Below are 22,425 nucleotides of genomic sequence, written 5' to 3' on the forward strand. Positions count from 1 at the left end.
TATAGCGTCTACAAACTATGGTATAGATACTGCAATTTACGCCATTTTTTTGCTATACAGCGCTGCGCTAGTTTAACGGACAATTGTGCGGTTATGCAATAAGGTACATAAATGAAATTGATGTCCTTTTTTTCACACAAATAGAGCTTTTTTTCGGTGGTATTTGATCGCCTGAGCGTTTTTTATTTTTTGCGCTATAAAAAAAAAAACTGACAATTGAGAAAAAAATATATATATATTTTGGACTTTTTGCTATAAAACATGTACAGTAAAAAAAAATGTAAAAATCAAATTTCAGCCAAAATGCATTCTGCGACATGTCTTTGCTAAAAAAAAAAAAACCCTATACATGTAAATTAATTGGTTTACGTGAACGTTATAGCATTTACAAATGGCGGTAAAGATACTGGGATTTTAATTTTTTTTATATAATAATGGCGGCGATCAGCGACTTATGGCGGCGATCAGTGACTTATGGTGGGACTGCGGCGGACATTCTAACACTGGGGGGGAACTGACTTGGGGTCACTGACATCCCCAGTGACACCAATACAGTGATCAGTGCAAAAAAAAAACCACTGACACTGTACTAATGGCACTGGGGAGGAAGGGGTTAACTTTATTTACTGAAAGGGTTAACTGTGTGAGGGGAGTGTTTTACTAGGGGGCGGGGGTGTGTACTGCACGGGGACAGCTGATCGGGAGAGATAAACTCTTCTCTCTGGCTCAGCATGTCAGGAGCTGACAGGGAACTGACAGAGAGCAGAGCTACTGCAGCCTTGCTATCTGTCAGTGATTGCCGCTAATCGGCGGGACACAGCCGGTAACGACCGACTGTGACCCGGCGACTGACATCCGCGGCCGTGAGCGGCGGGACAGGTAGGGCGGAGGCACGCCTCGCGCGCCCCCTACCTGTTTTGCAAATACACGTTTTAAAACGTGGTTTTGCCCAGCCGTGCCACCCTGCCAACGTATTTCTACAGTGGCTGGGCAGCATGTGGTTAACCCAAGACAGCAGAAAAAATTTTGGCCTAAATTTATGATGAAATTTGATTTTATTGGATTTTTTAAAACAAGAAAATATAAAATACTGGGATTTTTTTCAAAATTTTCAATCTTTTTTTGTTTATATAATAAAAAATGTAAAACCCATTGGCGATCAAATACCACCAAAAGAAAGCTCTATTTGTGTGAAAACAAATTATAGAAATTTCATTTGGGTACAGTGTGCATGACTGAGCAATTGCCAGTTAAAGTAGTGCATTGCAGAGCAAAAAATGTTCTGGTCACGGAGGGGGTAAATCCTGTCTGAGCCTAAGTGATTAATATCCTATACATTACTTTCCCATACACTTCTCTTTCATCTATTATAGAAGAATTGTAAGAAATCAGCCTGGTGAGCAGTTTCAAAATTAATTATGACAAAAAGGAAGGTTTTGAAAATTTCCCTGCCTTCCCAAGATCTTTCCCTAATCAAACCAAAGTTTTTGTTTAACCACTAGCCTACAGGACACTTATACCCCCTTCCTGCCCAGGCCAATTTCCAGCTTTCAGCGCTGCTGCACTTTGAATGACAATTGCGCGGTCATGCAACACTGTACCCATATGAAATTGTTATTATTTTGTGACAGATATAGCTCTATTTTGGTGGTATTTAATCACCTCTGGGTTTTTTATTTTTTCTTAAACCAAAAACCACTGAAAATTTAACCACTTGAGGTCCAGAGGATTTACCCCCCTTAATGACCAGGCCTCTTTTTGCTACTCGGCGCTGCACTAATTCAACTGATAATTGCGCGGTCATGCAATGCTGCACCCAAACAAAATTTACGTCCTTTTTTTTCACACAAATAGAGCTTTCTTTCGGTGTAACTTGATCACCTGTGTGCTTTTTATTTTTCACGCTATAAACAAAAAAAAGGCCAAAAAGTTTGAAGAAAAACCAATATTTTTTACTTTCAGCTATAAAAAATATATAGTAAACTCAAAGTTGGTTATAAATTTAGGCCAAAATGTATTCTGCTACATGTTTTTGGTAAAAAAAAATCCCAATAAGTGTATATTGATTGCTTTGTGTGGGAGTTATAGCATCTACAAACTATGGTATAAATACTGCAATTTACGCCATTTTTCTGCTATACAGTGCTGCGCTAGTTTAACGGACAATTGCGCGGTCATGCAATATGGTACATAAATGAAATTTACATCCTTTTTTCCCCACAAATTGAGCTTTCTTTCGGTGGTATTTGATCGCCTGTGCGGTTTTTATTTTTTGCGCTATAAAAAAAAAGGCTGACAATTGAGGAAAAAAAAACACTATTTTTGACTTTTTGCTATAAAACATGTCCAGTAAAAAAAAAATGCAAAAATCAAATTTAGTCATAAATTTTTGCCAAAATGCATTCTGCGACATGTCTTTGCTAAAAAAAAACCCAATACGTGTAAATTAATTGGTTTACGTGAAAGTTATAGCGTTTACAAATGGCGGGAAAGATACTGGGATTTTTAGGGTTTTTTTTATACTAATAATGGCGGCGATCAGCGAATTATGGCGGCGATCAGGGACTTATGGCAGCGACCAACGACTTATGGCGGGACTGCGGTGGACATTCTGACATTGGGGGGTACTGAGTTGGGGTCACTGACATCCCCAAAAACACTAATACAGTGATCAGTGCAAAAAAAAAAAACCACTGACACTGTACTAATGGCAATGGGGAGGAAGAAGTTAACTTTATTTTGCAGGGAGGGGTTATAGGAGTGAGGGGAGTGTTTTACTAGGGGGCGGGGGTGTGTACTGGACGTGACAAGGCTGATCGAGAAAGAGAAACTGTTCTTTCTCGATCAGCTCATCCTCGAGCTGACAGGGAAGTGACAGACAGCACAGCTACTGCAGCTGTGCTGTCTGTCACTGTTTGCCGCCGATCGCCGGGAAACAGCCGCTAAGGACCGGCTGTGGCCAGGCGACTCACATCTGCGGCGGTGATCGGCGGGACAGATAGGGCAGCGGCGCGCCCCCTATTTGTTTACAAAACACACGGTTTAAAACGTGGTTTTGCCTGCGAGTGCTGCCCTGCCGCCATATATATACAGTGGCTGGGCGGCAAGTGGTTAAAAAAAAAAAAAAATTCTTAGTTTTTGTTATAAAATTTTGTGCGCTAATGAGGCTGCAGTGATGGACACTGATAGGTGGCACTGACAGCTCGTGAGGAGAGAAATGCAGATAACCGGCATTTTCCTATTTACATGCGATCAGCTGTGATTGGACACAGCTGATCACGACTGAGCCGACATCTTCGGCTCTTTCCGTTGATCGGTGATCCGCTGTGTCCGAGGGATACAGCGCACCGCTGATTGCCGCGCGCTCCCGGTGCCGCATATGCGCGGTTAGAATGGGAGGTCATCATATGACGTCCTCCCAGAATGAGAGAATCGCCTTGCGCCCATCATTGTACTATATGGCGGAGGGGAGGCGGTTAAAATGCAGAGCACGGCCACTGAATGAATACCTTGGCATACATATACCAACTGACTTGACGAATATTGCCAAAAAAACAAAACTATCTTACACATAGTTTGCACTACTCTACAGTCATATGACAAACCAACATTTTCATAATGCAAGCCCATTAATATTAAGGTGGATAGCTTACTCAAAGTGCTATATGAATTCCAGACTTTCCTTGTGCCCCCAACCCCTGGCTTCATAGCCCAAATCATTTCTGCTATACATAACTTTGTTTGGATAATTAGGAGCACCCTTCTATCGCTTCCCAAACAAAGGGATGGAGTGATTCTATTAAATATTGTATATCCCTTTATCTTAATGTAGCCTCATCATAAGAAATCCGGTCTGATTCCACTGCAGATCTGTCAAAATATGGACCAACTTAGAAAACAGCTTCATCTCTCCCGATAGCATTTCTTTGCCCTAGATACCCCAGAACAAACACCACCTAGAGACTCTCTACCTCTGTTACTTCATGTATGGGATAGCAATATAAACAAGGGCCTATTGTCGACTAGAAGAGGCCCCATCATACACCTATTTGCTAACTATGCGTTTCACCTAACCCGATCTCACTTCTCGTCCTCAAATGGAAAAAGATTAGTCAAATATTACACCACAAACTACTGCAAATAAAGCCCCTTTGCCACAACTCATCTAACGTGTGGATAGGGTATTCTCAATTTAACCACTATGTAAGAGCTTTGCTTCTATTGGACCCACTCTTCAGACTGTCACGAGATTTGAATTGCCATTCCTCCAAACATATACCGTGGGGCAAAAAAGTATTTAGTCAGCCACCAATTGTGCAAGTTCTCACACTTAAAAAGATGAGAGAGGCCTGTAATTGGCATCATAGGTAGACCTCAACTATGAGAGACAAAATTAAAAAAAAATTCCAGACAATCACATTGGCTGGTTTGGAAAGAATTTATTTGCAAATTATGGTGTAAAATAAGTATTTGGTCACCTACAAACAAGCAAGATTTCTGGCTCTCACAGACCTGTACCTTCTTCTTTAAGAGGCTCCTCTGTCCTGCACTCATTACCTGTATCAATGGCACCTGTTTGAACTTATCAGTATAAAAGACACCTGTCCTCAACCTCAACAGTCACATTCCAAACTCCACTACGGTGAAGACCAAAGAGCTGTCGAAGGACACCAGAAACAAAATTGTAGACCTGCACCAGGCTGGGAAGACTGAATCTGCAATAGGCAAGCAGCTTGGTGTGAACAAATCGACTGTGGGAGCAATAATTAGAAAGTGGAAGACATACAAGACCACTGATAATCTCCCTCGATCTGGGGCTCCACGCAAGATCTCACCCCGTGTGGTCAAAATGATCACAAGAATGGTGAGCAAAAATCCCAGGACCACACGGGGGGACCTAGTGAATGACCTGCAGAGAGCTGGGACCAACGTAACAAAGGCTACCATCAGTAACACACTATGCCTCCAGGGACTCAGATCCTGCAGTGCCAGATGTGTCCCCCTGCTTAAGCCAGTACATGTCCAGGCCCGTCTGAAATTTGCTAGAGAGCATTTGGATGATCCAGAAGAGGATTGGGAGAATGTCATATGGTCAGATGAAACCAAAATAGAACTGTTTGGTAGAAACACAACTCGTCGTGTTTGGAGGAGAGAGAATGCTGAGTTGCATCCAAAGAACACCTACTGTGAAGCATGGGGATGGCAACATCATGCTTTGGGGCTGTTTCTCCGCAAAGGGACCAGGACACCTGATCCATGTACATGACAGAATGAATGCGGCCATGTATCGTGAGATTTTGAGTGCAAACCTCCTTCCAAAAGCAAGAGCATTGAAGATGAAACGTGGCTGGGTCTTCCAACATGACAATGATCCCAAACATACCACCCGGGCAACGAAGGAGTGGCTTCGTAAGAAGCATTTCAAGGTCCTGGAGTGGCCTAGCCAGTCTCCAGATCTCAACCCCATAGAAAACCTTTGGAGGGAGTTGAAAGTCTGTGTTGCCCAGCGACTGCCCCAAAACATCACTGCTGTAGAGGAGATCTGCATGGAGGAATGGGCCAACATACCAGCAACAGTGTGTGCCAACCTTGTGAAGACTTACAGGAAAGGTTTGACCTCTGTTTTTGCCAACAAAGGATATATAACAAAGTATTAAGATGAACTTTTAATTTTGACCAAATACTTATTTTCCACCATAATTTGCAAATAAATTCTTTCCAAATCAGCCAATGTGATTATCTGGATTTTTTTTCTCATTTTGTCTCTCATAGTTGAGGTCTACCTATGATGCCAATTACAGGCCTCTCTCATCTTTTTAAGTGTGAGAACTTGCACAATTGGTGGCTGACTAAATACTTTTTTGCCCCACTGTATATGCGCAGTGGCTCTGGGAGCAATGATCTGCAGATATATCAATGACTCCTATACCTTCTTGGCTTTGGAGGTGACGTCACCACGTGGTACGGGTGAGCTGGCAGTGTTTGTAGTGACCGGAGTTCACCCGCTTATAGATATACATGCCATTTATACCAGTGTCTGTGATGACACTGCACATTGTGAGTGTGATTCATACTTTTTAATAGAATAAAGCATTTAATGGTTTTACGCTATGGAGTTCCCTCTTCCTTTCCTTCCATACGGTTCCATATAGTCACATGAGGATTGACCAGCCAAGAAGGTATAGGAGTCATTGATATCTCTGCAGATCATTGCTCCCAGAGCAACTGCACAGTAGTTTTAAATAATAATTACTTTAAAAGTGATACAGTAACTTGATGAATCAGAGCCAATATTTTTTTCTTTAAATGGTCATTATACCCAAAACTGATGATCCTGTTAAAGTGTTACTAAACCCACAACAGCAAAATCAGTCTGTATATGAAGTAGAGAATGCTTGTTATACTCGCTGTGGAACCTAAGGGGTTAAAATCCTCTGCATTGTGTGAAAAGGCTGTTTGATCCTTTCTCCACCCCTCCTCTTGCTGAAACAACCACCTGATACAGACGAACTCGTGGTCACATGCACATGCTCAGTTTGGTGTGTGTTGCTAGAGGTTTTTTTTTTTCGTGGGAGAGTGCATGTAATCAGCACAGGTCCAATCAGCACTGTCCAGACAGAGAATCAGAGGTTTCACATCCTCCTAGAGCAAACGGAAAATTCCTCCTACAAGCTTTAACCAGTGCTTTGCTGAAGTCACAAGACTGCTCTAACTGCTGATGAGAAAAGGTATTTAGCAGTTCATATTTACTAAAATGATTGCATTTCCATGTTGTGTGTACTGTGAGAGACCAGATATATTGAATGCAGGGTCCTGGGTTTAGTAACACTTTAATGCTGCCAAACTGAATTATTAACCAAAATCCTATATTTCTCAATGTCTCAGCAAAATCTAACCTTCTAAACCAATAACTGTGTATTTGAGGTTTCAGTCCAATGGAGTCTAATTTCTCTTGTGCAAGGATATCAATTATGCAACTGTACTATCCATTATACAAAGTATGTGCATGCTTTATACGGTAACTCACACATAAATATTTCCAGTTTAGGACCATATGAAGTTCATCTAACTTCCTGGTATATCGGATTTGGGTGGACAACATTGATAAAGCTATACTTTGCAGGTTTCGCCAATCCAAATTCATAACAATTATCAATTACAAACTGTGATTAAAAGAATATCTCTTCTAGTAGCTGCTATCACATATAATAATTACCTAGCTTCCAAGACAGGCTTGAGATCTGGTGTGGGCAACGTTGGGTGACTAAATTCATCCTGGAGACTTAAGGGGATATTGAATGGAATTCCAACACGGATTGAAGAATCCATAGTACCCAAGAAAAATTTAAATGGTTTACCCTCTGACACAAAGAAAGACAAAATGGAAAATATTTAAAAGAGAAAAATATAAAATCAAACAATGCAAAACTTCTAATCATTATATCAAAAAGTAAACATTAACTGGAGTCGCTAAATCAATGCCTAATTCATTCAAATCTCATGCTTTTGGTGTGTGTGTGTGTGTGCGTGCGTGCGTACATTAACAGCTAAGGTAGGAAGCCTGTACAAAGCAATGACATGCTGACAGGGAGCGGCTTCTTTCCACTCCTGTTTGTATTTATTCGCACATCCATTAGGGACAGATGATCCAACCTGGACACAATTCACCTTATCATTTGTCTCTAAATGCTGGATGTGTAGATATCAGCAAACTGATGGACAGACAGAGGGCCACGGCTCCTATCAGCCTGTCTTGCATTATGATTACAACCACAGTAAAAGATAATTTTGTGGAAGGAAATATATTTAACTCAAAACTACCCATTAACTGAAAAAATGCATTAAACAAGTAGCCAATTGAAATTAATCAGATGCAGCAGATAGGACAGTCTCACTGTGCTTCCTGGAGAGGGGGGGGTTGAAACTTGATATGAATTCTAAACTTTCATTTATTTCTGCACTTGCTTTGTGTTTTGATATTCTGCTGCATTCAGATTACTCTCCCATACAAGTCAAATCAACCTAAATGCAAGTTTAAAGCATCTCCGGTAAAACAGTTTTTCGCATAAGCATGTTGCATTTGACTATTCAAAATCTACAATACACAGATGAAAACATTAACAAATTTAGGGTTTTGGCAGGCAGATTGCATTTTGGTCACAATATCACAATGCATATTTGAAAAGAATGGATGAATTGATGTGACATAGGCCTAATCCAATAAAAAAAAAAAAATCAAAATATTCTCACCCACAATCTTAAAAGTGATCTTTTTACATGGAAGAGTTTTTCCTGCATATTTGTCAGCATTACTTTCATTTAATACAACTTGTAGTTTCAGGGTATACACACCAAGCTTTGTTATGTTCTCTGAAAGAAATATATTGTATGTCAAAAGATAGGCCTCACATGAAGAAAAACTGAATGAACTGAATACAAATAAATATGGCTGTTAAAACAATTACCCATTTTTTTAAACCAGTAGGGCCACTTTCCACCATGTTGACTGATATGCGAAATTACTTCTTTGTCCCCACTTGGTGCTGCAATAAACAAAACATAAAGAGACCTAAATGACAGAATAAATTTATGGGTAAAGATGACATGGCCCTGTAAACATAGACTTTGGCTAGTATGTTTAAAATAAATAAAATATATCCATCTTTAATTTACAGAATTTAATACACAATGCTTCATACACGTCCCTGAAATATCAAATGACTACACCATCCAATATTTTAAAGGTTAAGTATCTAAACTCAAGAACAAATACTTTTTGAGTCTTATTTTTACCTGGTGATCCTGCCATTACCACAGCCAGATCTTTGCAAGGGTAACAACACTCACTCAAAGTAGGTTCACATTACTGTGTGTCATGAAGGTATGCAAACTCATGTATGTTCCCTACCTGCAGACAAACGTGCTGCTTTCCATGCACCCCCATGCACTGGCAAATGCAATGTGCTTTTCATGTGCCAAACCACCTGGTGATGCAGCACCATGCGTCTTAGTACTACGCAATTTTTAAAAAAAGGGTAGGGGACTTCTTTCTTCATTCTTCTGCAGGTAGGGCAGCCCAATGAAATGAATGAGCTGCCCTACATGCACAAAGCAGACATAGTAATGTGAACCTAGCCTCACTTACTCAGTGTACTGCATCAATGAAGGAACAAAGTTGCTATCCTCAGCTGCTTTTTTTTTTTTTAGCTCTGCATAAGATACACTAGTTACCCACTTCCTGCCTATGTTCTTCTGTGCCCCATTCTCAGTAATGTAAATGTAATCACTTTTACTGAAAAGCCAATCATCAGCTTTAACAACCTACCAAGCTCACAGCTGCAGCCCGGGACATATATTAACCACTTGGAGTCCCCAAAGTTTTTAAATGTCGTGTAGATGGAAAGTGGTTAAAGCCAACCTATTGCTTTTCCCTTCTTGGAAAAAAAGTTTTGTTTTTGGGGGAGGGGGAGGTTTGCCCTACGTGTCTCATTATGGAGATTTCCCTTCACTTCCTGTTCCATAGCCAAAACAGGAAGTGAGAGGAAATCACTGCAAACAGAATATCTTGCGCCCTCCAGGTCAACAGAAATGGCCCCCATTATAAGATTTCTCCTCGATTATTGTTCTGGAGAAAACCACAAATTTGGGATTTTCTTTTACTTTCACTGTTAATGGTAAACATGACAAATAGAGATGGTGAATTTCCTTAACCACTTGCCCTCCAGAGCATTTGCCCCCCTTCCTGACCCGGCCATTTTTTGCAACACGGCGCTGCGTTACTTTAACTGACGTGGTCATGCAACGTTGTACATAAATTAAATTTATGTCCTTTTTTCCCCACAAATAGAGTTTCTTTCAGGGGTATTTGATTACCTCTAAATAAAACAATGTGCACTATCAAACTTTTAAATCAGCTAATAAAATAGAGCCACTGCAATAACACTTAAAAGGTGATCCCACACTTCAAACATAAAACATATATAAATAGTGCTGCGCTAACTCGTATATAAATAATAGTCCATAAAAAAGTTCAAATGTGATAGTTCAATCAAACTATGAAATATAAATTAGAAAATATATAAAGTGTTTGAATGGTGAAAAATCAATACAGTGCTTGAATGGTGAAAAATAAATACAACGTGCTCCTTACAAATTAAGCCTTTTCAAAACACACAGTGCTCCACTTTGACTTTGTGTTCCTCCACCTAAAAATTTATGGATGGCCTCTCACCTCATAACGTGGACCTATAAATTAATACAGGTCAACCAAGCATGGTAATTCCAAAAAGATGCTCTAGATGGCAGCAGGGAGCCGATGACAGGCACCCCTTCAATGACAGGATATATGGGACTCTTCTCAGCTTAACTCCATATACAGAAAGAACAGAGTACATCTCCGATAGTGTTATACGGTTTAATTTCACATAAAATGTCACTGTGGAACAATTTTATGTGAAATTAAACAGTAATACACTATGGGAGATGCCCTCTGTTCTTTCTGTATGTGGAGCGAAGCTGAGAAGAGTCCCATATATCCTGTCATTAAAGGGGTGCCTGTCATCGGCTCCCTGCTGCCATCTAGAGCATCTTTTTGGAATTACCATGCTTGGTTAACCTGCATTTATTTATAGGTCCATGGTATGAGGTGAGAGGCCATCAATATATTTTTAGGTGGAGGAACACTAAGTCAAGGTGGAGCACTGTGTTTTTTTGAAAAGGCTTCATTTGGCCGGAGCCCATTGTATTGATTTTTCACCATTCAAGCACTTTATATATTTTCAAATTTACATTTCATGTTTTGATTGAACTATCACATTTTAACTTTTTATGGACTATTATTTATATATGAGTTAGCGCAACACTATTTATATATGATTTGATTACCTCTGCGGTTTTTATTTTTTGAGCTATAAAACAAAAAAGGCAAACAATTTTGAAAAAAAATATTTTTGATATAGAATATATACCGTATATATATATATATATATATATATATATATATATATATATATATATATACACACAGAGAGAGAGCGTATATTGATATACCGTATTTTTCGCTCCATAAGACGCACCTGACCATAAGACGCACCTAGGCTTTAGAGGCAGAAAACAGGAAAAAAAAAATTCTGAACTAATGGACTGCAGACATAGTACAGGAGATGAACAGAGACTGCGGACAGTACAGGAGATGAACAGAGACTGCGGACAGTACAGGAGATGACCAGAGACTGCGGACATAGTACAGGAGATGACCAGAGACTGCGGACATAGTACAGGAGATGACCAGAGACTGCGGACACAGTACAGGAGATGATCAGAGACTGCGGACACAGTACAGGAGATGATCAGAGACTGCGGACACAGTACAGGAGATGAACAGAGACTGCGGACACAGTACAGGAGATGAACAGACTGCGGACAGCACAGGAGATGACCAGAGACTGCGGACAGCACAGGAGATGACCAGAGACTGCGGACAGCAAAGGAGATGACCAGAGACTGTGGACAGCACAGGAGATGACTGCTGACCTTTGGGGAGGGAGAAGAGCGGGTACCTGAATTTGACAGGTACCCGCTCTTACTTCCGCGGAGTTGTTCTTTGATCTTACCTGTTCCTCTATCCAGCCGCGCGCTGTCTACCCGGCTTCTGTAGTGTGGGCGCTTGGCGGACAGCCAGATGCCCAGTGCGCATGAGCGAGAAGTGCTGCGCTTTTTGATTGGTCCGGCGGCTTCTGGGATCTGTCATGTGTCCCAGGTACCGCCTTACCATTCACAAAGAGCACCGCTTCTTGCGCATGCGCACTTGGGGCCCGGCTGTCACGCACACTACGGAAGCCGGGAAGACAGTGTGCCGCTGGATAGAGGAACAGGTAAGGTCCCACTGCAGAGCTGAGAGGCCGGCCCGGTATTCTGACACGGCGGCAGTGGAAATACCGGACCGGCCGCTCCATATTTGCTCCATAAGACGCACTGACATTTCCCCTCCTTTTTTGGGGGGAAAAAAGTGCGTCTTATGGAGCGAAAAATACGGTAGATATAGAGTTTGCTCTTAAACATGTCCAATACAAAAAAATGAGTAAATTAATTGGTTTACATGACAGCTATAGCGTCTATAGATGGCGGTATACACAGTTAGCTGCATATATACAGTGAGGAACATAAGTATTTGAACACTCTGCGATTTTGCAAGTTCTCCCACTTAGAAATCATGGAGGGGTCTGAAATTCACATTGTAGGTGCATTCCCACTCTGAGACAGAATTAAAAAAAATTCAGGAAATCACATTGTATGATTTTTAAAGAATTTATTTGTCTTGCACTGCTGAACATAAGTATATGAACACCTGAGAAAATCAGTGTTAATATTTGGTACAGAAGCCTTTGTTTGCAATTACAGAGGTCAAACATTTCCTGTAGTTCTTGACCAAGTTTGCACACACTGCAACAGGGATTTTGGCCCACTCCTCCACACAGATCTCTAGATCTGTCAGGTTTCGGGGCTGTCGCTGAGCAACACAGAGTTTCAGCTCCCTCCAAAGATGTTCTATTGGATTTACTTCTGGAGACTGACTAGGCCACTCCAGAACCTTGATATGCTTCTTATGGAGCCACTCCTTGGTTCTCCTGGCTGTGTGCTTCGGGTCGTTGTCATGTTGGAAAACCCAGCCACGACCCATCTTCAATCCTCTCCTTAATACAGTGCAGTTGTCCTGTCCCCTTGGCAGAAAAGCACCCCCAAAGCATGATGTTACCACCCCCATGTTTCACAGTAGGGATGGTGTTCTTGGGATGCAACTCATCCTTCTTTTTCCTCCAAACACGACGAGTGAAGTTTAGACCAAAAAGTTCTACTTTGGTCTCATCTGACCACATGACTTTCTCCCATGCCTCCTCTGGATCATCCAGATAGTCATTGGCAAACTTCAGACGGGCCTGGACATGTGATGACTTGAGCAGGGGAACCTTCCGTGCAATGCATGATTTGAAACCATGACGGCGTAGTGTTCTACCCACAGTGACCTTTGAAACTGTGGTCCCAGCTCTCTTCATGTCATTGACCAGCTCCTCCCTTGTAGTTTTGGGCTGATTCCTCACCTTTCTTATCATCAGTGATACCCCACGAGGTGAGATCTTGCATGGAGCCCCAGTCTGAGGGAGACTGACAGTTGTCTTTAGCCTCTTCCATTTTCTAACAATTGCTCCAACAGTTGATCTATTTTCACCAAGCTGCTTGGCAATTGCCCCGTAGCCCTTTCCAGCCTTGTGGAAGTCCACAATTTTGTCTCTGGGATCTTTTGACAGCTCTTTGCTCTTGCCCATGGTAGTAGTTGGCGTCTGACTGACTGTGGGGTGGACAGGTGTCTTTAAAGAGCTCAGACAGGTGCTACTAAGTTAGATTAATGAGTGGAGTTTTAAAGGCACAATATCAGGTCTTTGAGAGCCAGAATTCTTGCCGTTTCTTAGGTGTTCAAGTACTTATGTTCAGCAGTGCAAGACAAATAACTTCTTTAAAAATCATACAATGTGATTTCCTGAATTTTTTTTTAAATTATGCCTCTCAGAGTGAAAATGCACCTGCAATGTGAATTCCAGACCCCTCCATGATTTCTAAGTGGAAGAACTTGCAAAATCGCAGGGTATTCAAATACTTCTGTTCCTCACTGTATTTGGACATAGCCACAATTTTTATACTTTTGGCTCTGTATGCCACCAGAATAAATTAAAATTAAACAATCCAAATGAATATGAAGTGCAGACTTTCAGCTTTATTTCAAGAGGTTGAACATAAATACCAAGTAAAAAGTTAAGGAACTGCAACCATTTTTATACACAGTCCCTCCATTTTCAGGGGCTCAAATGTAATTGGAAAAATGCATATAATCATAAAGTGTTCATTTTTAATATTTTGTTGAGAATTCTTTACTGGCAATGACTGCCTGAAGTCTGGAACCCATGGACATTACCAAAGACTGGGTTTCCTCCTTTCTGATGCTTTTCCAGGCTCTAACAGCAGCGGTCTTCAGTTGTTCTTAGTTTGTGGGTCTTTCTGCCTTTAGTTTTGCCTTCAGCAAGTGAAATGCATGCTCAGTTGGGTTGAGATCAGGTGATTGACTCGGCCATTGCAGAATATTCCACTTCTTTTCCTTCAAAAGCTCTTGAGTTGCTTTTGCAGTGTGTTTTGGATCATTGTCCATCTGTACTGTGAAGCGCAGTCCAATCAACTTTGCTGCATTTGGCAGAACCTGGGCTGACAGCATATCTCTAAACACTGTAGAATTCATCTGGCTGCTTCTGTCTTGTCACATCATCAATAAACACCAATAACTCAGAGCTAGTGGAAGCCATACATGCATATGCCATCACACTGCCTCCACTATGTTTTACAGATGATGTTGTGAGCTGTTCCAAACCTTCTCCACACTTTTTTCTTCCCGCCATTCTGGTACACATTAATCTTAGTTTCATCTGTCCAAAAAATGCTTTTCCAGGACTGGTCTGGCTTTTTTAGATGTTTTTTGGCAAAGTCTAATCTGGCTTTTCTATTCTTCAGGCTTATGAATGGTTTACACCTTGTGGTGAACCCTCTGTATTTGATGCAGTGAAGTCTTCTCTTGATTGTAGACTTTGACAATGATACGCCCACCTCCTGGAGAGTGTCCATCACTTGTTTGGATGTTGTGAATGGATTTTTCTTTACCATAGAGAGGATCCTACGATCATCCACCACTGTTGTCTTCCGTGGACGTCCATGCCTTTTTATGTTGCTGAGCTCACCAGTGCGTTCTTCTTTCCTCAGAATGTACCAAACTGATGATCTGGCCACTCCTAATGTTGCTGCCATCTCTCTGATGAATTTGTTTCATTTTTGAAGCCTTACAGTGGTCTGTTTCACTTGCATGGACAGCTCCTTTGAACGCATGATGTAGGTTCACAGCAATAGATTCCAAATGTAAATACCACACTTAGAATCAACTCTAAACCTTTTACCTGCTTAATTGAGGAAGAAATAATGAAGGAGTAGCCCACACCTGGCCATGAAATAGCTTTTGATTCAACTGTCCAATTACTTTTGGTCCCTTGAAAAAGGGGGGATGGCTACTCTTAAGAGCTGTAATTCATAAACCCTTCTCTAATTTGGATGTACATACCCTCACATTAAACCTGAGAGTGTGCACTTTCAGCCCATATCCATTATATAACTGTAGCTTGAATTTGTTTTGGTAAATACCTGAAAAAAAAAAAAACTAAAATTGTGCCTGTGTCCAAATATATATGGACCTAACTGTATACCGGAATTTGTTTTTTTTATACTAGCAATGACGGCGATCAGCGACTTATAGCGGGACTCCAGGACTGCAGGAATTCTGATACTGGGTGGGAAATGACTGCCACTGACATCCCCAGTGACACTAAAACAGTGATCAGTGCTAATAAAAAGCACTGACACTGTACAATGACATTGGGCAGGAAGGAGTTAACTTTTGGGTGATCAAATGGTTAACTGTGTGCTGTTTTACCTTGGAGACATGCTGTTTTGTATTTCTCTGCTGTGCAGAGAAATACAAAACAGCATGTTCTTGCTGGCAGGAGAGAGACCTGTGTGGTTTACACACAGGTCTCTCCCGTCAGCTTTGCACGGTGATTGCCGATTGCCAGCGGGGAATCTTCGGACGGGATCCGGAGACTGACATGCCTAGATGCCAATGACAGCCCTGCCGCCCTGTAGCAGTAGTTCTACTATAGGGCGATGGGGAAGTGGCTAATGGGGGCAAAGGTAGCAATAAAAACCTAACAGGTATTCCAATCCCTCTCCACTCTGTTCAAAACTAAAAAAAATGTTGCCTGTAGTTATACTTTAACAAAAATAACAATACTGTGACCAAGTATATCATGTATCAACGCAGACCTTTATCTGCTTCCAGCATGCTGTTCACTTACAATGTAACAGAACCTTCAGCTCCACCAAAAGTTTCTTTGCAGCTCCATGACTTGTACCCGGAAGCTTCTGCACAGCCTCCCCCTTCTTATTGAAGATCTCAACTCGTAATGCTCCTGTAAAGAAAAACTTTCTACTTAGAAACAAGGATCTAGCACATCCCATCAACATATATACTTAATTCTAATTAGTTTCTGTATGATTAACAGAAGAAATAAGTAGACTATCTCCAGAAGAATGCAGCATGTCAGCATGCATATGACATCTCAAAACAAAGACAGGTATCATGTAACGTACATTAGCTGAGCTGAAAGAGATACAGTACATCAATGAATTAAAGTAGAACTGAATGCAATGTTTTTCATATTGGATATAGTAAATGAAGATTATAACCACTGACAGTTTTTTTTGGGCGGGGTTTGCCATCTGGGTCCCACTGGGGAGATGTTCCATCATCTCCAGTCCCGTGGCCAAAACAGGAAGTAAGATGAAATCCCGGCAAACTAAAGGAATCCCTTGGGGCTCCCCAGATCAACAGAACAAGTGTACCTATTGTTAGATTTCCCTCTATTTCTTTTCTGGGGACAACCCAGAATTTGGGATTTTCTTTTACTTTCAATGACAACAGTACAAACAGAGAGGGTGAATCTCTCTGAAGGGGCCGCAGACAGCAATAAAAACCGGTGTCTAATCCCTTTTCACTATATCAAAAAAAAAAAAAGTTTCACCTTTAGTTATACTTTAAATAGTTTGCACACCCTTGGAGAATTGGTAACCGTATGTAACATCTTTAAAGAAAACCGTGAGCAGGCAAACACATTTCTTTTATTTCTTATGTGATTCATAGTCAACTGTAGGTCATAACAAAATGGCACAATCATAAAACGGAACATGGCAACAAGTAAAAGAGATAAAATGACCCCTGTTCAAAAGTATGCATACCTTTAGTTTTTAAAGTATACCTAAAAGGCAAAGATTTTTTTTTTACTTAGTTTTGGATAGAGTGGAGAGGAATTAAAACTCCTGCCAGTTGTTATTTCTGCCAGTGCCTCGTTAAGAAGATTCACCCTCTCTATTTGTCCTGCTTACCATTATCATTGAAAGTGAAAATAAAAAAAAAAAAAGAAATGTGGGTTGTTCCCAGAAAAGTCATAGAGGGGGAATCTTTCAATGGCATACACTAGTTCTGCCGGTCCTCAAGGAATTCCCCTACTTTACAGGGATTTCCTCTCACTTATTGTTTGGCTATGGGACAGGAGGTGAAGAGAAATCTCCCCAATAGGACACTGATAGATACTCTATCCAAACCGTAGAAAAAAAAAAGGTTTTGTCTCTAGTTCTACTTTAATATTGTGTATTACCCCCTTTAGCATCAATGTCAGAGTACAGTCTTTTGTAAAAGTTGTCTACGAGACCCCAAATTCTTGCAGGTGATATAGCTGCCCATTCCTCTTGGCAAAATGCCTCCATGTCATGCAAAGTGGTTGGTCGTCTTGCATGAACTGCATGTTCGAGATCTCCCCAGAGTGGCTCGATTATATTAAGCCAGGAGACTGTGATGGCCACTCCAGAACATTCATCTCTTTCTGCTGTAACCACTGGAGGGTCAACTTGGCCTTGTGCTTAGGGTCATTGTCATGCTCTAAAGTCCAAGAGTGTCCCATGCCCAGGTTTCGTACACAAGAATGCAAATTGCTTGCCAGTATTCTCTGATAACATGCTGCATTCATCTAGCCATCAATTTTCACACTCACTATGCCTTCAGAGCTCACACCTCCCCAAAACATCAGTGAGCCACTACTATGATTCACAGTTGGGATGGTATTCTTGTTGCTATCGGCCTGTTGACTCCAAACACAGGGCTTATGGTTGAGGCCATAAAGCTCTATTTTGGTATCATCTCTCTAGATTAGCGTGCCATAAGCTGTGAAGAGTGTAAAAAGTGCTGTTAGGCATATTGCAACTGAGTTTTTTTGTGGTATTGGTGCAGTAAATGCTTCTTTCTGGCAACTCGACCATGCAGCTCATTTTTGTTCAAGTATCATCGTATTTGCTCCTTGAAACAACCACATCATCTTTTTCCAGAGCAGCCTGTATTTATCCTAAGGTTACCTGTGGGTTTTTCTTTGTATCCCAAACAACTTTTCTGGCAGATGTGGCTGCACTCTTTCTTGGTCTACCTGACCTTGGCTTGGTATCAAGAGATCTCCAACTTTTCCACGTCTGAATAAGCAATTGAAAAGTACTGACTGGCATATTCAAGGCTTTGGATATCTTTTTATATCTTTTTCCATCTTTATAAAGTTCCACCTTTATAAAGTACCTTGTTACACAGGTCTTTGACAGTTCTTTTTTGCTCCCCATAGCTCAGTGACTAGCCTGCTCAATGCATCCACGTGAGCGCTAACAAACTCATTGACTATTTATACACAGACATTAATTGCAATTTAAAAAGCCACAGAAGTGGGAAATTAACCTTTAATTGACATTTTAACCTGTGTGTCTGTACCAAAGCCAAACTTTCCAGGGTATGCAAACTTTTGATCAGGGCCATTTGGGTGATTTCTGCTATCACTATGATTTAAAAAGGAGCCAAACAACAATGTGATAATAATATGATCACTATCCTTTAAAAAAAAAAAAAAAAAACTTTTCTGGCATGGATCAGTCATATTTTCAGTATCAAAGCCAAAATGTCATGATTTCTGCCAGGGTTTGCAAACGTTTGAGCACAACTGTATACTTGGAATCGATACTTAGCTCAGTTTTATTTTTAACGTTATTGCTTAATAACTGCACATAGAGCATTACTGGGCTTAAAACATCAAAATCCTATTAGTCTCTCAGTCATATCTAAAAGCTAGGCTCTAAAAAAGTAGACAGTACCTATATTTTTCAGAACCACTAACTATCCTGGTATCTAAAATTTGTCAAGCTTTGCTGTACTGAGCAAGGAACACTTTCAAAGCCATATGTTAAAGCAGTAATAAATGCAAAAGCAAACATTATATTGCAGCTTACCTATTCTTAGATGTGATGGCTGTATTAGTTTTCTTTTTGATCTTTTTTTGTTTATTCCCACTTAGTGATCTGACCAGTAAGTCTGTTGTTTTACAACAAAATAAAATGTCCTGCGGATGTAGCAGTTAAACTATTTAACACTGACAGGGGTGCTTACAATGATCTGCTTTAATTTATGTAAAACCTTTATCCCAAAAGGAAAAAAACTGTTGTTGTAATTTGGCTTTAATTTGTTAATGTATCTAAATCTGCTAGTTCATCTAACACTCCCCCAAGATTAACAATGCTGCACTCCAAAACTGCCTCTGCACTCCTTCATCCAGAGTTGAGACACCCTAATATAGGAGGTGTGTTAGGGCCAGATCACCAGGTGGAAAAAAAGAGGGGAAAAAAGCCTTAAAAAAGTAAGCTAACGCAGCCACAAATCTAAGGATTGGGAAGCTGTAATATATTTAATTTTTGGGTTATTGGGTTTAATACAAATTTAATTTAGCTTGCATTACTGAAGAGCAATGTTATCAACCTATTCAAAACCTGTCCCCTGTGTGGGCAATTTATGAGCATGTCTTGTTCTTGATGAAACACAAAAAACATTGAGGGCCAGTTCACACCACAGACACACACTCTGGATGCATTCCAGATACGTTTTTTTTGCTTACAGTTCACACCACACTCTGTTCCAATGTAGTTTTGATGCAGTTTGCTATGTTCCAGTACAGTTTTGTGCAGAAAAAATGCAGCATGTTCTATTTTTTTTTCTGCATCGGAAACTGACTGAAACTGACTGCACTGGAGTGAACTAGGATTATTGGAATACATGGAAAACACTGTGCAAGCATTTTGGATGCAGAAAAAATATGTGCTGGACTGCATCTAATGTGAACTAGCCCTGAAAAGAAAAAGGAAGTTTATCATGCGGATACTAAAACCTACTGCATGTCTTGCTCATCTCAGCTGCTAAGTAGAAGATTGCAGACAGACACTGGTTGGTAATGGAAATAAGATCTGACAGAACTTTTAATAGTGAATTATTATTATTTTTTTATTTAGGAAAGGGCACATCACATACAGTTGTGTCCAAAATTATTCAACCCCCAATGCTGTAAAGGGGTTTAGGGACTATAGTGTACATTTGGAATTGTATTCAGAATCAAATCCTACAAGGACGTTGTAACTACCCAAATGCAACTAAAATGACATCAATTGTTTATGTAATACAGTAGTAAATGGTTCTTATGTGGTTTCTTCATTGCCACAATTATTCAACCCCTTAAAGACTACCACTCTGAAGAACAGAGGTTCATACAGGTGCTTTCCATCAGGTATTGAAAACACCTGTGGATGTCACCGAGCAGCAATCAAGCATAATAAGCACCAATTAGGCAGCTTTAAAATGACTGTGATACTCAGCTCCTTCTAGACATTTACTGGTGTGGTTACAAACATGGTGAAGGCAAGAGAATGGTCCAGGAAGACAAGAGAAGAGGTGATTTCTCTTCACAGGAAGGGCAATGGCTATAAGAAGATTGCAAAGATGTTAAACATACCAAGAGACACCTTAGGAAGCATCATTCGCAAATTCAAGGCAAAGGGCACTGTTGAAACGCTACCTGGTCGTGGCAGAAAGAAGATGCTGACTTCGACTGCTGTGCGCTACCTGAAGCGTAGAGTGGAGAGAAGTCCCCGTGTGACTGCTGAGGAACTGAGAAAAGATTTGTCAGATGTGGGTACAGAAGTTTCAGCCCAGACAATAAGACGCACACTGCGTAATGAAGGCCTCCGTGCCAGAACTCCCAGGCGTACCCCCTTGCTGTCTCCAAAGAATAAGAAGAGTCGACTGCAGTATGCCAAAAGCCATGTGGACAAACCACAAAAGTTGTGGGATAGTGTTCTGTGGACTGATGAAACAAAATTAGAACTGTTTGGGCCCATGGATCAACGCTATGTTTGGAGGAGGAAGAACAAGGCCTATGATGAAAAGAACACCTTGCCTACTGTGAAGCATGGTGGAGGGTCAATCATGCTTTGGGGCTGTTTTGCTTCTGCAGGTACAGGGAAGCTTCAGCGTGTGCAAGGTACCATGAATTCTCTTCAGTACCAGGAGATATTGGATGGAAACGTGATGCAGTCCGTCACACACCTGAGGCTTGGGAGACGTTGGACCTTTCAACAGGACAATGATCCCAAGCATACCTCCAAGTCCACTAGAGCATGGTTGCAGAGGAAAGGCTGGAACATTTTGGAGTGGCCATCGCAGTCACCAGACTTAAATCCGATTGAGAACCTCTGGTGGGACTTAAAGAAAGCAGTTGCAGTGCGCAAGCCTAAGAATGTGACTGAACTGGAGGCCTTTGCCCATGAAGAATGGGCGAAGATACCCGTAGATCGCTGCAAGACACTTGTGTCAAGCTATGCTTCACGTTTAAAAGCTGTTATAACTGTAAAAGGATGCTGTACTAAGTACTAAGATTGAATGTCACTTGGGGGTTGAATAAAACTGATAATGCTGTGAGCACAGAAAAGACATTTGTGGTTATTTCATTATAACTGTTATGTTATATTTGTCTGACCTACAAGTGCCTCTTTAATGTAAATGTAAGCAAGATGACTGAATGATCAAAAGCAATGTCAAACTGGCCAAAACACTCAATTTCAGTGGGGGTTGAATAATTTTGGACACAACTGTACATCAAACAAAGAGATGTAATATAGATCATAGTCAATGGGGAGAACATAGCATAAATCACAGACATTAGGCATGAAATTGATCTAGGTGTTGTGATGCCACCCAATGTTTTTCAAGCAGCAAAAGGCAACTAAATTACGGAAGGTTCCCCATTGTAACAAGAAGAGTAGGTGATAAAGGGAAGGATAGGTCTACAAGGAGAGAACAGCATGCCGCTCAGGGGGGAGGGCTGTTAATGTACAGTTGTGAGAGATAAAAGATAAGAGGCAGAGGGGGAAAGTCCTCCGCCACAGTAGGATTAACCCCTTCCAGCCGGCGCCTCCCGGCCCTTTAAGAGTTTCAGAAGCCGGGACAGGCGGGGTGATCGCCGGGACGCGTCGCCAAGACGGTCACATGATCGGGAAAGGTCCTGATCGAAAGAGCAGACCGGGACCTTTCCGTGAGTAGCGGACACGTGCGAGCTCTCAGCACATATGTTTTTTATTAATTGAACACAAATGTGCGGCCGCTCGGCGTCTAGGCCCAGACGCCGGGAGGCTGCACATTTGTGTGCGGCTGGCGTGAAGAGGTTAAGGAAGAGTAGATAAACTCCTGTGTAATCAAGGGAAATAAGGCACTCATAGCCAATACTAAAATTATTTTTAATCCTATTTACCTATAGGTGCTCCAGCAAACCTCTCCTCGTTCTCTTTCAATGCATCTCCTTCAGGCCATGTCACTAACAGAGTGTCAGGAAATCTGATAAAAAAGGAAGTCCATGAGAAATATCCACAACCTAC

General features: G+C 41.1%; 1 protein-coding gene across 1 annotated transcript in view; it reads right to left on the minus strand.

Moving 5' to 3' along the window:
• SMCHD1 (structural maintenance of chromosomes flexible hinge domain containing 1) overlaps positions 1-22,425 on the minus strand; it is a 408,526-nt gene that overhangs the window by 284,656 nt on the left and 101,445 nt on the right. Inside the window, exons 16-20 of the mRNA XM_089678219.1 lie at positions 22,302-22,384; positions 15,942-16,055; positions 8,466-8,543; positions 8,251-8,370; positions 7,217-7,361 (exon numbers count right to left, since the gene is read on the minus strand). Coding sequence (XP_089534345.1) covers positions 7,217-7,361; positions 8,251-8,370; positions 8,466-8,543; positions 15,942-16,055; positions 22,302-22,384 — 540 coding nt within the window. The remainder of the gene's footprint in view (positions 1-7,216; positions 7,362-8,250; positions 8,371-8,465; positions 8,544-15,941; positions 16,056-22,301; positions 22,385-22,425) is intronic.

The sequence above is a fragment of the Staurois parvus genome, unplaced genomic scaffold (genome assembly GCF_062004578.1).
Source record: "Staurois parvus isolate SC_StPar_1 unplaced genomic scaffold, SC_StPar_1.0 ptg000015l, whole genome shotgun sequence".
Classification (NCBI taxonomy): Eukaryota; Metazoa; Chordata; class Amphibia; order Anura; family Ranidae; genus Staurois; species Staurois parvus.